At 43.3% G+C, this 15,214-nt stretch overlaps 1 protein-coding gene across 1 annotated transcript in view; it reads left to right on the top strand.

Annotated features, from left to right (window-relative positions):
- Positions 1–488: 488 nt before the first annotated feature.
- The window catches only part of tmem63c (transmembrane protein 63C), a 32,325-nt gene continuing 17,599 nt past the window's right edge, over positions 489–15,214 (top strand). The window contains exons 1-3 of the mRNA XM_062398139.1: positions 489–557; positions 11,184–11,409; positions 13,974–14,053. Coding sequence (XP_062254123.1) covers positions 11,200–11,409; positions 13,974–14,053 — 290 coding nt within the window. The 5' untranslated portion in view covers positions 489–557; positions 11,184–11,199. The remainder of the gene's footprint in view (positions 558–11,183; positions 11,410–13,973; positions 14,054–15,214) is intronic.

The following is a 15,214-nucleotide window of genomic DNA, read 5'->3' as shown; positions in this document are numbered from 1 at the left end:
ATTAATAGCGTCATTACATCTGTATGTAACACTTTTATTATTATATTCATTTTAAAAAACAGTCTGACAGGGGTCTCTCTTCCCCCTCCCCATGTTTCTCCTCTCACCTGAATCGGTCGAGGCAGGTGTCTGCTTCTGTTGGAGGTTTTCTTGTTGTTTTTTTATCCTCCACATTCAGCGCTTGTTCGCTCGTTGTGAGAACAGTTAACGTTCTCTATATTGTTCTAAGGTCTCAAACCTTAAAATGTAAAATTAGACGATGCATGTTGTGATTTGGCGCTAAACAAATTAAATTAAATTGATATCATGAATTTGCATGCTCTAAAATCAGAGACGATAAAGTAAAATATTGCAGTGAAATTACTTGACGCTCCCTCGGCAGGTGTGTCATTGTCAGACGGTCCCTGAGCAGGTGGGAGTTTCTCTTGTTTCTTAGTGTTGGATAAAAACACACACGCACACACTCACACACTCACACACATACACACACACACACACACACAGAAAGCGGCATCTCCATCATCGCCAGACGCCAGCGATCACCGACGCTTCCTGAGGTGAGTGTTTTTTTTTAAATATTTTTAAATCCTCATGAATCATTGCATTGATTTGAACGTGGACCGGAGCGGTTTGTTAGTGACGATGTTCGTGGAGCCATCGTTTTGATCAAGTTACAGAGCTGGAAGGAGGAAGGGAGGAAAGAAGGAAGGGAAGAAGGAAGCAGGGTGCGCAGACAGTTGTGGGCGCTGCAGTGAACAAGAGTCGCCAAATGTACCTGAATCAGAATGTTCCTCCATTTATAAAGATTTAAAATGTGAAGGCTGAGTCAGGTTCTGTGAGAAGCTTCCCTGCATCGTGGCGCAGCGCTGCTGAGCATGAGGATGTGTTTGGCAACGTATCAGACCTTTACACACCCAAAACACACACAGCTCCTAACCATCGCTACTACACCCATTGTTCCTCATGCTTCCGTTGACTCGTCAATAAACACATGAATCTGTAATATGAGGAACTCATGCGTCAGATGAGGAACGTTAGAGGACGTGGGACCACGCTGCCTTCACTGTCTTTTGGATTTCTACAGGCTTAAAACCTTCAGTGGTCAACTGAGCAAACTGTTGACCTGTTGAATTCATGCTGTCTCTGTTTGAGTCACAGACAAAGACAGGGTCTTAATTATATTTAAGAAGATATTCTTGAGGTAATATGAGGTTATGGCCCTCTCACCTGGCTGTGTGTGAGGGAGATCTCACAGGGATGAAGTGAGACCAATGATATCTTAAGCAGATATCAATACCGTCTGCATCAGGGAGACCAGGCTGATGAGCCGCACAGAAGGTTGACAAGTTAATCGGAGATGTTCCTGTAAAAAGGTGTATCTTATCTTACCAAGTCCCAGTTATCTCACAAAGCCAAAGATCTTCTCTATTGGACAAATATAACTGAAACTTGGCACATCTCCAAACCACTATTGTGTCTCCAGCAATATGACTTTCACACTGGCATACTATCATAACATTCATATAATGTCGGCACAGTCTTCTCCAAGGATACTTAGGAATACAGACTGCATTGGGAATCGATCTACCGACTGTTGGTGGCTGACCCTCTCTAGCTGCTGATACTCCATACATGCCTGGATACTGCAATCATATGGGACTCTTGAATTTGGATACACTTCATCTGATTTGAATCTATCTGCTATTATCCCTGGGTGAGAGAGGCCCCAAAAAATGCTAAACTGGTGAAAGAGACTTAATTAGAAAAATAGATTTAAACAAATCTGCATAAAACTATGATGAAAATAATTGCCCTTTAAGATGCCAGAATTTGTAATGTGTTTTTTTTTACATTTTAGTTGCTTTTGCGTGGCAGCATGCTGAAGAATAAACGTCTCATTATTTGTAGCCTAATGGAAAATGATATTTAGCTATTCCAATGAGGATGCAGAGAGTCATCAGACTAATGTGTCCATGCACACACAACTCATCACATCTGAGGATTAATGGCCCTGATGGTGACAATTAGTGTTGTTCAGTAATTATAAGGAGCTCCATCTTGTCTGGCTTCCATACACACAGACATTGTGGCTTTTCAAAGACATCTAAGGATTGTATTGGACGCCCGATGAGTGTCATCTCTAAATTCACTTTACACAATCCTCTTCAGTTATTTAATTGACTCAGGTATCTGTGACTTGAACCATTTTAATTGGATTGCTCCAACTGTGTATTATAGTAACAACTCTTTCATGTGTCAGTGGTGGACAAACGGTGAAACCAAACAGATTTTCAGTGGTCCATCTCTTTAAACTTTAATCCGCGACTGCTCAAGGAAGAGTGCTCCATACATCTCCCAAGAAAAGGGAGCAAATGAACGCTGGGCATCCTCAAGTATCGCATGTGCATTAATATTTCAGTAGACTAAGCTGAGATTGAAAGGAGAGATTTCAGTGTGTGGGATGTGCTGCTTGTACATCATCAACAGCTGCTGAGTAAGAGGATGACAGGGAGTTAGTTATATTTGAGTAAAAATCACAGGAAAGCACAAGCCTCTGTCCATTATTTATCACCTCTGGGAAGGAAGTTGGGTTTCCAACCCTGTTCCTTTGTTTCTTTGTTGGTTTATTAGATTTTCTTCTACAGTGAGAACTTGACAATTGTGTAGGAATGAGTAGCATGCCCAGAGAGTAAAACACTGAAGTGGGTGTTCAAAGATCCTTTGTGGTGTTGTGAGTTATCTCCTCTTCTAATGGTGCAAAGCATTGTGCTGCAGAGTCACATCCGCTGCTCTGAGATTTAAGCTCCAGGAATTTCCAATATGAAACCAGAAGGAGCTTTGGACTTGAGTTCATGGCCGAATTACTTTATATCTTATTTATTTTTCCTTACGTAGATTTATTGTGTTCATCGTGTACCTTAAAGAGCTCATGGCCTCGAAAGTATTGTATGTTTTCTACTATGAATATTTTCGTTTTAGTTGTTTCAACAATGAAGATACTTTTCCAAGTAAAGCGTAATGTCATCGTTTGCAAAATCTTGGATTTCCATATTTCTTTTTACATTCTTTGCATAAATAAATGCTGTTGGTCTATTACTTCTATTTATTTAAAAATGGTGGTTTTTGTTTTGGACATATACGGTTTCTGCATGATTTTCAGTTTGTACAATAGAGGTGAAGTGGCTAAAATCCTCTGTCATGATATTTAGCCCTGATAGTCTGTATCATATTCAGTTTTCTGAGAATTGAAATAAGGAGCCATTTGTAGAAATGTTTTATGTCTGCTCCAGTGAAATAAAGCCTAAGTAATCAATTTGGTGGCTCACCACTGTCTATTACACACAAAGACATCACAGAATTTGCTATAGATGCCACGTGTCACTGAACACATCAACAAAATGATTATATTTATAACACTGATCATAAGAAACAGTTTTTATGGAAAGAGCGAGGTTCCAATGTTTCAAGTATGTATACATCAATATGGAATATACAGCAATGACAATTGATTTGAAGGAGTCATTGTCCGTAATGGTAGAATATGTGTGTAGGCTTGTTGTAATCATGGTCCATGATCAGCCACCACCACCATCATGATCTCGGGTCTACACCATCACAGTCTACGAGCCACCATAATACCACCAATCATTTGAAGATAATGGCAAAGGATCAGCAGCTGAAGGAGCTGCCCCGTGCATTGATGGTGTCCTGCAGGGAGTGGGACTGGTTGTCCAGCAGAGAAGACAGCTTCGCCATCATCCCCCTCTGTCCCACCGCCTCCACTGGGTCAAGTGGGTATCACAGGACCGAGCTGACCCCTCCTAATCAATCTATCCAGTGTCTTCCTGTCCGCAGTTGAAATGCTTCTACCCCAGCAGACCACTCCAAAGAAGATGGCCGATGCCACCTCAGAGTCCTGCCATCCTCCTGCCATCTAGCCACAGCAGACGTGTACCGCGGGCTCGTCTTTGTTCTCTGTGTCTCCAGAGGCTTCCTGCTATTTGAGATTCCTGCTGTTATCTTGCCTGCGATTCCACAGGGGTCCCTCTCTGTGACAGCGACGCATGCAGCATTGCCACTGATGTATTGTACATTCATTCTTACCAGTGGAGCGCAGGCTGCAATAACGTATAGAACCAGGCAGCAGCACTTGATGTTCACAGACATACACAGGTGTCACACGACCTTATCCTCTCACATGCCACGCAGCATTTATACTGACTGGGCCTCTTGTTTACATGTGCTGTGGGCTGGTAGAGCAGCAGAAGCTTTTGTAGCAACATGGGCTCGGGGTAGAAATTAAAATGTTCACTACTTTGTAATATTTTATAGCTCAAACGTGATTAAATCAGTTACTTACTCTCATTAAAATAATAAGAGATAATAGAGATGATATTAATAATCAGGTGCTGCCCTTCTTCACAGTTGCAGACCATTTTCTTAAGCATATACCTGTTAATGAACCCGAACTCGAAAGCATGTATATGTGTTTTTGTTGATTCCCTGAGTTGTCTACTATTTAATTTCACAGTAGGAAAACTAAATACTCCTGCAGAGAGGGTTTGGATTTTCACATCAAAAACAAAAAGGAAAAACAGATAATAAGTACTTAGGAAGTTTTCTGGCTCACAAACACTGCTGCTCAGCAACTGACTCTCATATCTCAGATTTTGTTGCTTTTCTGCTTCACGATACCAAGCATCCCTGCAGGCAACTGCACGCCTACAATGTTAATATGACATCACACATGATTGATGTGTCAGCACCCAGAGACATGTTGCACATTGTGTAAATGGATTTAACTTTTAAACGTGATTGGTTATCAGAAGGAATCGTTGTGTCCACTTGTTGTTGGATGTGCAGGTGAAAAGAATTCCCCTCTGAGACTCAGATGTACTCTCAAGCTCATTTTTAGATTCACTGAGGGGAAATCTTCCAGAAGTATTGCGGAGGAACCTTTGATCATTCAGCTCGTGGTTCCTGCACACACGTGATGTTAGACTGGAGCTCTTGCTGAAGACAGATGGGTCCTGGTGAGTGTTTGGCACAGTCCACACCGCAGCAGCAACAGCAGCAGCGGGGCAGACCCACAGTGCTCCCCTGGGAGGCTACTGAGCATGTGCAGCCAGGCACCGAGCTGCTGTGATGTTTTTGTCGAGCACAGCACGTGCACGCAGTCGTCGCTCCGGTCATGTTACGGCTCATTCATCTTTCCGGAAAAGAGGCTAAATGAGGGAAGGCTGCCATCACTGTGCCCTCGTGGCAGACGCACATCAGTGTTCTGTGATTGTGTTGTGTGATGGAGAGAGAGAATGAGAGTGAGCTGTGTGAAGAGTGAAGCCTCCTCCCTCCTTCTCCACTTAGCAGGTGGTGAGCAGATTGTGCTACAAAACCTCCGCCCCCTTTCTTTCCCTCCCACAGGCTGGGTCTGCCCCCTCTCCATCCCCCGCAACACCAACCTGCAACCACAACCAGCACAGCAGAGGCCTGGAGCTTCTGTCGAGCTGAGAATAAGTTGCATTCACACATGGCTTCCCCATTTAAAATCATGAGAGACGTATTAGATGTGTCTCAGTTCAGGGGCTGCCTTTGAATACAGATTGCGTCACAACGGCAGGACTATTTCGATGGCTCCCTTCAGATGCGGCTGACAAATGCGTCCTCGAGAAACAAATGCGTTGAATGGGTGGATCATTCTGAGCCCTCGATATCCCAGGATTCATTGTGCTTCGGTGACAAACTGGTGAATGGAAATGCCGCCGGCAAGGAATGGCACGTCCAAGGCTTGAGTATCGCCTGAACTTGAACAGCTAACATATGAGAATGAATAAATAAGAATAAAATGAGTTTTATTGTGAACAGAGGAAGAGACTTTGGGGCTTAAACTTAAAGTAGAACATCATGGAAGCATCGACACAGGTGCTGGTGTCGATGAGGAATGGAGCACTATAATTGGACGTCTAATAACGGCTTCTGATTGGATGGTTGAAGGGCGATGACCCGTGAGGTGAGGCGGTTCAGGGGTGGAGTTGGGTCACTCACTAATCAGAGTACTGAAACGACGGCTGAATGACAGGAGGGAGAGCTCATTTTAAACTTTGACAGCTTTCAGGTTTTGCGAGTTTTTGCGACTTTCTGTTCCAATTTAATTCATTATTCAACAGTATGAAAATGGGATGAAACGTCAAGATGACAGTAGAGAGTGACACAGGGTTGGTCATGGCGCATGTATCGGTGGGCTCTTGAAACCGTGGCTCCATCCCCTGATCTCTACTCAACAGAGTCTGGCTCCAAATAATATCAAAGGCAGAAGATGGCAGCAGTCCTTCCTGGGATATTTCTGCTTCATTCTTGTATAACGGTAGGAAGTGCAGACGCATCGTTCATCTTTCTGTGCCGTCTTTGACTTCACCTTGTTTCACTACCCACAAATGGCCCAGAAACAATTAGTGTGCCTTCAAAGCTGACGTTAATTTAACCAAGATTTATTGTCATGACTGTGCAGTCAATTAGAGAAGGATTGTTTTCAGGGAATCATATTTAAACCCCTGAATTTCACAGAGAAGACACAATCATACATATTCTACCAGCTCGGGGCCTTTGAGATGGAGCCAGAGACGAGGGAAATGTCAAACCTTGCCTCTTCATGTTGGTATCACGGCCACACACAGCGAGGACAGTGTTTGCCAACACAAACATGACGGTGGCAGGGGAGACCTGCATGTCTAACAGGGCTGCAGCCGGGTCAGTCGAGAAAAAAACAGTTCTGAAACAGTGTATTCTTTTATGTTTGGTAAAGGCAAGTTCACTTTTTTCCTCACAGCGTCTGGCAGATGATTATGTGCAGCGGTTTGGAGGTTGGTGCAAGTTCACTTTATGGTTAATTTGTCTGTAGTAAAACAGATCCATCCCTCCCTGGTTCCTCGCCGCAGGTAACGTCATCTTTCTTGATCCGGCTGAACGGTTGACGACGGGAGGCGAGGCTCTGCCGGAGTCGTCCTTCACATGCTTTATGGTGTTGATTAGACTTCGCCGCTGCGGCCCAACCCCTTTGATACATGTTTAATTGTAAAGATGTTTTTTATGATGACAGAGATTCAGTTTCTGGTGTTGACAAAGCACTTGCCGAGAGATGTGAGCGAGAGAGACTGAAAGGATGGTAAAAGTGAGTAGTGGATATCATCACTCACCCTGGTGTTTTTAGCGGAGGAAGGGAAGCCAGAGCCTCTCTATCACCACCTGGTGGCTGGCAGCAGTAAATATCATAAATCCCGCCTTCTTCATGTAAGCAAATGAGACATGGACCAAAACTAAGAAGTCGAAGAGCATGTCAAAATATTATTCTCAAAGATGGTAATTTTAGGTAGTTCTTATCACACTGATGGTTCTGATCATTCTTCCGGTAAGTTTGGGTTTAATAAGTTAGCGTTGCTACAAAAACAAACGTCACGATTGACAGCCGAGACTGACTCCTGATTGGTTGAGTGTGTGTATTGATGAGATATTGATACCATGGTGCCAACCCTCGATCACTGCTGTGTAGACTCTCCCTCGGAAAGCACCAGATAGCGTTTTTTATATCTGGGCTATTTTGGCTTAATTTCTGGATAGAGGAAGGAAGTGGAGACGCTTTGTGCATCTTTACATACATTCTATGGTCCAGACTGAAATAGGTCATTAGCAAATCACAGCGTTTTGATATTTTTAGTGACATGGTTTGACAGTTATGGGATAGATGAATTACCTTGATATTTTTTTATCTAAGTGAAAAGGGAGAATGATTTCTTATTGTGATCAGTGTCAATGTTCCAGCTTAACATGTAAAATATCCAAACATCTAACAGAAGGTATTGATGCAAAATGTTTTGTAGAAATTCATGTTCCCAGACAATGTAGCCTTGTTACTTCAGAGATCTGCCGACACCAGTATGAGGTCGACGTTTGTGGTTTGGAAGAAGGTGAAACATCATAACATCATGAATGGCCTGTTAATATCGTAAACCATGGCTGTACTCTTTCTGACTGAAGCCAGAATATGCAGTTGGTGACGCCACCAAAATGATGTGGGTTAGAAGCAGTCTGTGACGCAGCAGCAACATGAGCTGATTGAATCAAGATATCATAAAGCGATGATTGAATCAAGGTTTATTGCGAGTTATCGATCTTCCGATTTACGATTGAATTGCTGTGTCTCAGGCGTTGTTTTCTTGGTTGCAAACAGAATAGCTGACCTGTGCTACAGTAGCTTTACCTCTCTACAGCTTCCCTGACTCAAACTCATCTCATCACTGTCTCGAGGCTCCTGCACTGACTTCAGCACTTCTGATCTTAATAGTCCTCACTAAGCACAGGGGAGAGATTTCACCCGAGCTGCCAGCGGGAGGCACAACACTGTCTCCCCAGCCAAACATCAGTTTGTCATCTGCTGCGTTGGCTTGGAAGAGCCCGGCTCAGGGATGAGGAGGAGAGAAACGAGGCAGAGGATTAGAACGATTTTCAGTTGAATGTGCCGCAGAAGAAATGGATACCACAGAGAGATTATGAGCGAGTGTTTACACTCGAGATATTGAACTGAGAGAGAAAATCTGTGGACTCTCGTGGTTAAACTGCTGAGTCATGTGGTGACGTTTGTCCAAATGTTGTGTGAAACCACACCACAGTCTGTAGCCCGGATCCTCCGGCACCCTACTGCTCCGGAGGTGGAGAAGGAAGAGTTTCACTGTTTAGCGGCCGGCAGTCTTCAAAGTGAGCGGCTCATCTGATGCGAGAAGAAAAAGCAGCTCAATGAGCAGATAAAGGTCTGTTTAAGCTTCTGCATGTCAAGAATTTTGTCATTGTGTTTCCAGTTTAGAGCTATAGATGTAGCTTTCTTTCCTAACTGGGCGTAACGTCTGTTTGATTTAGCTCCTGTTGCACATTTGTTCACACAGCTCATATTCAAATAGGCTCTGAACTGCTTCCACTTTTACTGCAGCTATAAACATCAAGCCTTTAGACTGCTGACTGAAGATTAAAAAAACAGGCACCTATTACAAACAGTTTTGCCATAGTGCTAACACAAGTGATGCATTATCCGCAAAGAAACGTTTCGGACTCTGCTTTGTTCAAACTGTCTTTCCTGTAAATCAATTTGTAAGTTTGTCCTTTAGTTTGTCTGAGATGTTTCCAAAATGAACATTTTAGACCAAAGTCTGCACCTTATCAAATATGTGATGAGAGTAGAAGTCTCTGTTTTAATTAGTTCTTCAGAAAACTGTTTCCTCTGTTCTCATTGTCCTGTAAGCCTGTGTAGTGAATAATCTATTTTTAGCAGTAAAATAATCCCTTTGTCCATTTTGATGGGTCAGTTCATCATGCTGTGTATGTGTGTGTGTGCACTCATTTATGTTACCCCCTTTCCAGTAAACATTGACCTTGTACAGAAGCAGTTCACCTCATAGGGACCAAAGCCTGGTCCTGGTGAGATAACAGTTCATTTATGAGCTCCTGTAAGAGCTCCTGAGTAAGATGTGAATTGTTGTTATAGGTTAAGATAAGGGGTTACGCATGAATAAGTCATGGTTAAGGTCGGGGATAATGAATGGAGGTCAACGGAAAGTTCTAATGAGAATAGAAGAGCAGAGAGAGGACGAGTAAGAAATGTGTGTGCGTGCTTTGTAATCCACCCTCAGGGGTAAACCTGGATACATATCATCCCAGCCTCGCCTGTCGTCTCCATAGGGAGGCTCAGATTGGATGTATCTGACAGTATCCGGGCTTTACAGTTTCACAACATGAACAGAGAGTGATGCAGTAAGAGCTGCGAACAGAAAGAGCAGCGAAAGGACTGCGGCTTTTGTATCTTACATACGTAGGTTCCTCAGCGCTGCTCTGTGACACGGTGATGTACAGCAGCTCTGCCAGTGATCCTCTCGCCTCCTACACTGAGACCTGACTGAGACATCCTGCCGCGGCTCCTGTTGCACAACATGCACCATTTGGTCAACGCTTCATGAAGCTGCTCTGGGAGTGATATTACTGGTGTGGTTATATATCCCACCGGGGTTTGGTTCAGTATCGTGTGCCAGTTTGGAGGCCTTCAGCTTCCTCTTCCTTTTCTCACTCGCTTCACTCTCCTGCTCCGCCACAGCTCTGGTGAGAGTTGGACAGCAGAGGGCTGTGATGCAGTTTTTGGCTGCCGTTGACTGCTGCAGACCCAACGCAGTGTTCACAACAGAGCACGCCCTTCTGTCACAGCTACGGCGCGGCTGAAAATGCTTGGGAATCTCGGGATTGACGTCTTTCACTCAGGAGACTTCCGGGTATCGATGCAAAGCTCTGTCAGCGCGCCACCCACTGCCGCTCCATTTTGTCGGATTGTTTATTCAGCGGGCAGAGTACACAAGCCGAGCAGCTGGGAGCCAGAAATGTATTGATCGACCGCTGGGCGAGCGTATGTTTCTGGAGGATAGATGGTTCAGGCCTGCGTTCTGTGGTCATGGCGGTGTGAATGATAATGTCCTCTGCATGAGGGAAGCACGCAGAACATGGTCACAACTGACAATCCCCAACAAGCTGTTCAAACACAGTTTAAGCTCTTACTCTTGTGCTGTAAATGGAGTCTCTCCATTCTCACCGCCGCGCCATACTGTCGTCTGCATGGTTAAATGGATTTGTTAAATGGAGTTGTTATCAAAGGCCTTTTAAAGAGTCTGAAGTGAATCCGTCATCCAATCAGTTCGTTCCCTCCATGTGACGTCTCTGCTTCCATTTCTCAGATAAAGAAACGCACACACAGATCAATGGCTGCTAATGGACTGTGGTGGACATTTGACGGAGTCCTTTAAATGCTTTTATGATCGCACTCACATTAAGAGACAGATAATTGATGTGAATGAGTCACAACACTGTGAAAAAGAACCATTACGTCTCAATTGTGTTGGGTATTGTCGTCACCACATTTTGACTCCTTTGCTCAGATCAAATTTTTGAAAAGCATTTGCAATAGAGTGTAACAGTGACATTCATTTTCTCCCTTAAAAAAATGAGGTGGATTCAAATTAATGAATCCATTAAAGACATTAATGGAAATCCTTTTCTTTCAAGTTTTAATCGGGAATCCAGCCGACCAGCTACGAGATTGATTCGATACAATAAAACAAAAACTAATATTGGAAATCATTTTTTCCTCTGTTTCTCCTCAGGGATGGTCCAGTGCTGATGGCGCACCCTGAGCTGTTTGTGACGAGAGCGCCCCCTGTGGAGGGGAGTGCCGTGGAGCTCAGTGCTCTGGGCTTCCTGGGTTCATTCGGGGAAGAAAACAACACGGCAGAGAGATGCTACCACGCCCACTCCCGCAGCAGCGTCCTCCAGGGCCTGCCATTTGGAGGCGTGCCCACGGTTCTCGCCATCAACGTGGTGCTCTGGATGGTACAGACACACACACACACACACACACACACACACACACACACACACACACACACAATAATATACAGTTTCCACAATAACTCCATAAAAGCCTCTGTCAGTTAGGATATGAATGGAAGGTTTGAAGGAGATATATTATGTTAATATTATTTTTCATAATTTTAATTAGTGCTTTTACCTAGGGGTTTTCCATGCTCTAATGTTCTGGAAACACATCACTTTCCTCCGAGTGTTCATTGCTGCCACTCCTCTTTTCAGCCTCTGTCTGAAACACATGGTCTCTTTAAGGTCTGGTTCCTATCTTTAATAAATACTGGCTCCCTGGTATCATTCTGCATGTTGACTACAATATTTCTGAATATTTCTAAACTGCCAACACCCTGCTGAGGTTTTATGAAGAGCTCTGACACAAACAGACAGCAGGACGTGGTGCATGGTCACTGGTGTCTAATGGACATCTTGTCTCCAGCAGCTCACTCTGCTGTTGACGATAATGAAGTACAACAGCAACATCAGGAGTGACAGTAATGTGTGACATTGATTCTGACATATTGGAAACATGTCAACACACAGGCATATCATTCCTCTATTAATCACGATAATGCTTAAAGGCTGCAAATGGCAATGAAAGAGGCGAAAAAATGAAAAGGAAAACTTTTAACAGAGCATTATTTCCTCTTCCAAGGAGGTTATGTTTTCATTGGTATCTGTTAATTTGTAAGCAAGATTAGACAAAAAGTATTTATGGATTATCACAAAACTTGGTGGAATGATGTAAAATTGTTAGGAAAGAACCCAATAGATTTTGGTGCTGATCCAGGATGGTGTTTTTTGGAGCTTGGTGAAAAATATCAGAAATGTTTAGAGGACTGTTATTTAAGTGTGTGCAGCTTGGGGCTGATCCAAAAATAAATCAGTATCTAGGGAATTTAAATGTGGTTTCATTAGGGGCCTGTTGGACTTTGACCACTACGAATTTGGAAAAGAAAGCCTTTGAACCAAAACATGGACTCAGAGTTTGAAAGACATTGATATGATATCGTTGCTTGTCCATAAATCCACCAATTTATGGAAGTGCAATTGACTAAATCCCGGAATTTATGTGGAATAAACTGCTGTAAATGTCACAAAATTGGTCTTAAGAGCTTTAGTTTGTGGTGCATTTCAAAAGGTCTGAATGAGCTTGTAATACATCATCTTTTCCTCATCTGGGCTTTTAATACTTTAGAAATGTGCATGGATAAGCGAAACATCAGACACATTGTCCTATGCATCTCAAGGATAATATTAATATGCCTTGACTTCTCCTTCACATTGTGTAATGCAGTGTGTCCACTGTTTACAAACATGATTGTGTATCTCTCCTCCTTGTCTCCAGATAATAATAGGCTTCCGCCTTCCCTTGTCATCCACCTCCGTTCCTGTCAGGCTTGATCTCAGCACTGATGTCACTCTCAATCTGCCACCTCTGTGTTTTAATTGGCTCATTGTGATCGCTGCCTGGTTGTCAAGACAACGCAGAGGGTCGAGCACTGAGTCAAAGCATGATTCCAAACACCCCCCCCCCCCCCACCCCCCCACCCCCGTGACTCCTCTGCATTAGGCCCATCATCATATGGAAGTAATCATGTGTGGGACTTGAGGAGAGCGTGCCCACGCATCAGGAAGCAATCAAATAAAACGGCAGGGAGGAGACGGGGACACGGCGAGAGACCGGGGAGATTCTTATTTAAAGATGGAGTTTGGGCCCCGACTGCTAATGAGAACTCACGCTCGTTATTCATCCACAGGCCTCAGACAAGGTCTCCCTGCTTGTCTATGCATGGCTCTAGATCGCGGAAGAATGAATCGTTTAACAGTTACGCGAGCCTCCTCCTTATTAACGTGGTTGTCATCCCCGCCCACTTTACCAAATGTCCCCTGAAAGCAAAATACATGAATGATTAAATGCCGTCAAACACCCATCTGCTTTTTTTCTATGTTTGCCTCTGTCGACATCCATCACGTTCCATATTTAACCACGGCTGCTAGGCGCGACTCCACTCATATAATATGTTTTATTGTTATTCATTGTGAATTACTACAGAATGGAGGCTATCTGGAAATATCACGCCATTGACTTCACCCATTGATCATCAGTGCACAGCCTGTGTTTGTGTGTGCACGCTGACCTCTCTCTGGTAGTTTCCAAGACAACCACATACTACTAAAGGCTTATTATTGCTGCAGCATTTTCAACCTGTCTGTTATTCATATAGAGACGGGCCTCAGCTTTCAAATCAAGCAATATGGAAAGGATGTGGATGTTGTTAGAGCCAGAGCAGCTGAGTACAGTGTGTTTGTGTGTGTGTGCGTGTGTGTGTGCGTGCGTGTGTGCGTGCGTGCGTGTGTGTGTGTGTGTGTGTGTGTGTGTGTGTGTGTGTGTGTGTGTGTGTGTGTGTGTGTGTGTGTGTGTGTGTGTGTGTGTGTGTGTGTGTGTGTGTGTGTGTGTGTGTGTGTGTGTGTGTGTGTGTAAATCAGATTCCCCAGCACCCCTGGGTTCATGTCCCTGTTTTGTTTTATAGTTCCTGCTGCTCATCTTCTCCTGTCTGAGGAAGGCTGCGTGGGACTACGGCCGCCTGGCTCTGCTGATGGAGAACGACAGGTACACCCCTCACTCGCTCTTAACACTTACCGGTTACACTCGCTTGCCTGTGTAGCCATGTAGCCATTTAAGATGGAGTAAGACGTCTCAGTGGAGCTGCTGATGCTGCAGCCTCCAGCTCCCTCTGCTGAGTATGAATGGTACTGAGAATCACTCCAAGCAGCTCCTGCTCTTATGCAGTCTGTGCCTCTTAAGACATAAGATAGTTACTTCAAAATGTATAAGTGTTTTTTCTAACATCTGATACACACAGCTACTTTGATGGAGAGAACTCGGCTATAATCAAGTTTTATTCATGGACAGAGTTTGCACAACTATCATGTGCAAACTAGTTACTTATCTTGTTTTCACAAAATATTTATCAGAATAATTCCCTCTTAGTGTTCACAGTGAAACTGAAACCTCACGGTGTTAACACAAACCAGATATTTATATATACATATATATATATATATATATACATTTAAAATTCAGCTGAGATGGAAAAACCTCCTCAGTTAAGAGCTGCAGTTCTTGAGTATTTGCATTATTTATAAATCATGTGGTTGTTGTTTTTTTGTTGTCAGACAGTTTCACAAAGTGAGATCTTATTATTGTTGTTTTTGTCTGAACAACAGTGTGAAACCCCAAAGGTTTTCAATAAAACTGAGAAATATATTAAATCGCCCCACAGGAGAAGCTGGAACCAGTCAATATTTGGCATGTTCACCTGATGAATAATTCACAAGGCTAAAAGACTGGCTCTATTGGCTGTTTTCTCTATTTATTGTCTCAACAAATTTAATAAAATAATAATCTACTCGGCCCTAAGTCCCATGGTTCTAATTGGAAACATAAATCCTTAAAATTACTCAACTACCAATATGATTTTTAGGTGCCAAATAATTTCATAAAACAGCTGGTTACTAGTAATAATAAATTATAGTTTAATGTGGGACTATTTTCAGCTGAGGACTAATACAAATTTGTTTCTTGTAAGTTTTTTTATGCCACCACAATATATAAAAAGTTTGACTATAAAGACAAAACCCAGGATATCAATCAACCCCAGACTTTACCAAATGATTGGCTTCTGTCTTTTTCCTTACACTGCTCAGTTGCTAACTTGAATACTCCGAGGGTTGTGAGATGGCTCCAGGTTCACTCAGCAGTCTGCATAAT

This window comes from Platichthys flesus, chromosome 10 (genome assembly GCF_949316205.1).
Source record: "Platichthys flesus chromosome 10, fPlaFle2.1, whole genome shotgun sequence".
Classification (NCBI taxonomy): Eukaryota; Metazoa; Chordata; class Actinopteri; order Pleuronectiformes; family Pleuronectidae; genus Platichthys; species Platichthys flesus.
Note: the sequence above shows the minus strand (reverse complement) of the source record. Positions and strands in the feature narration are given on the sequence as shown.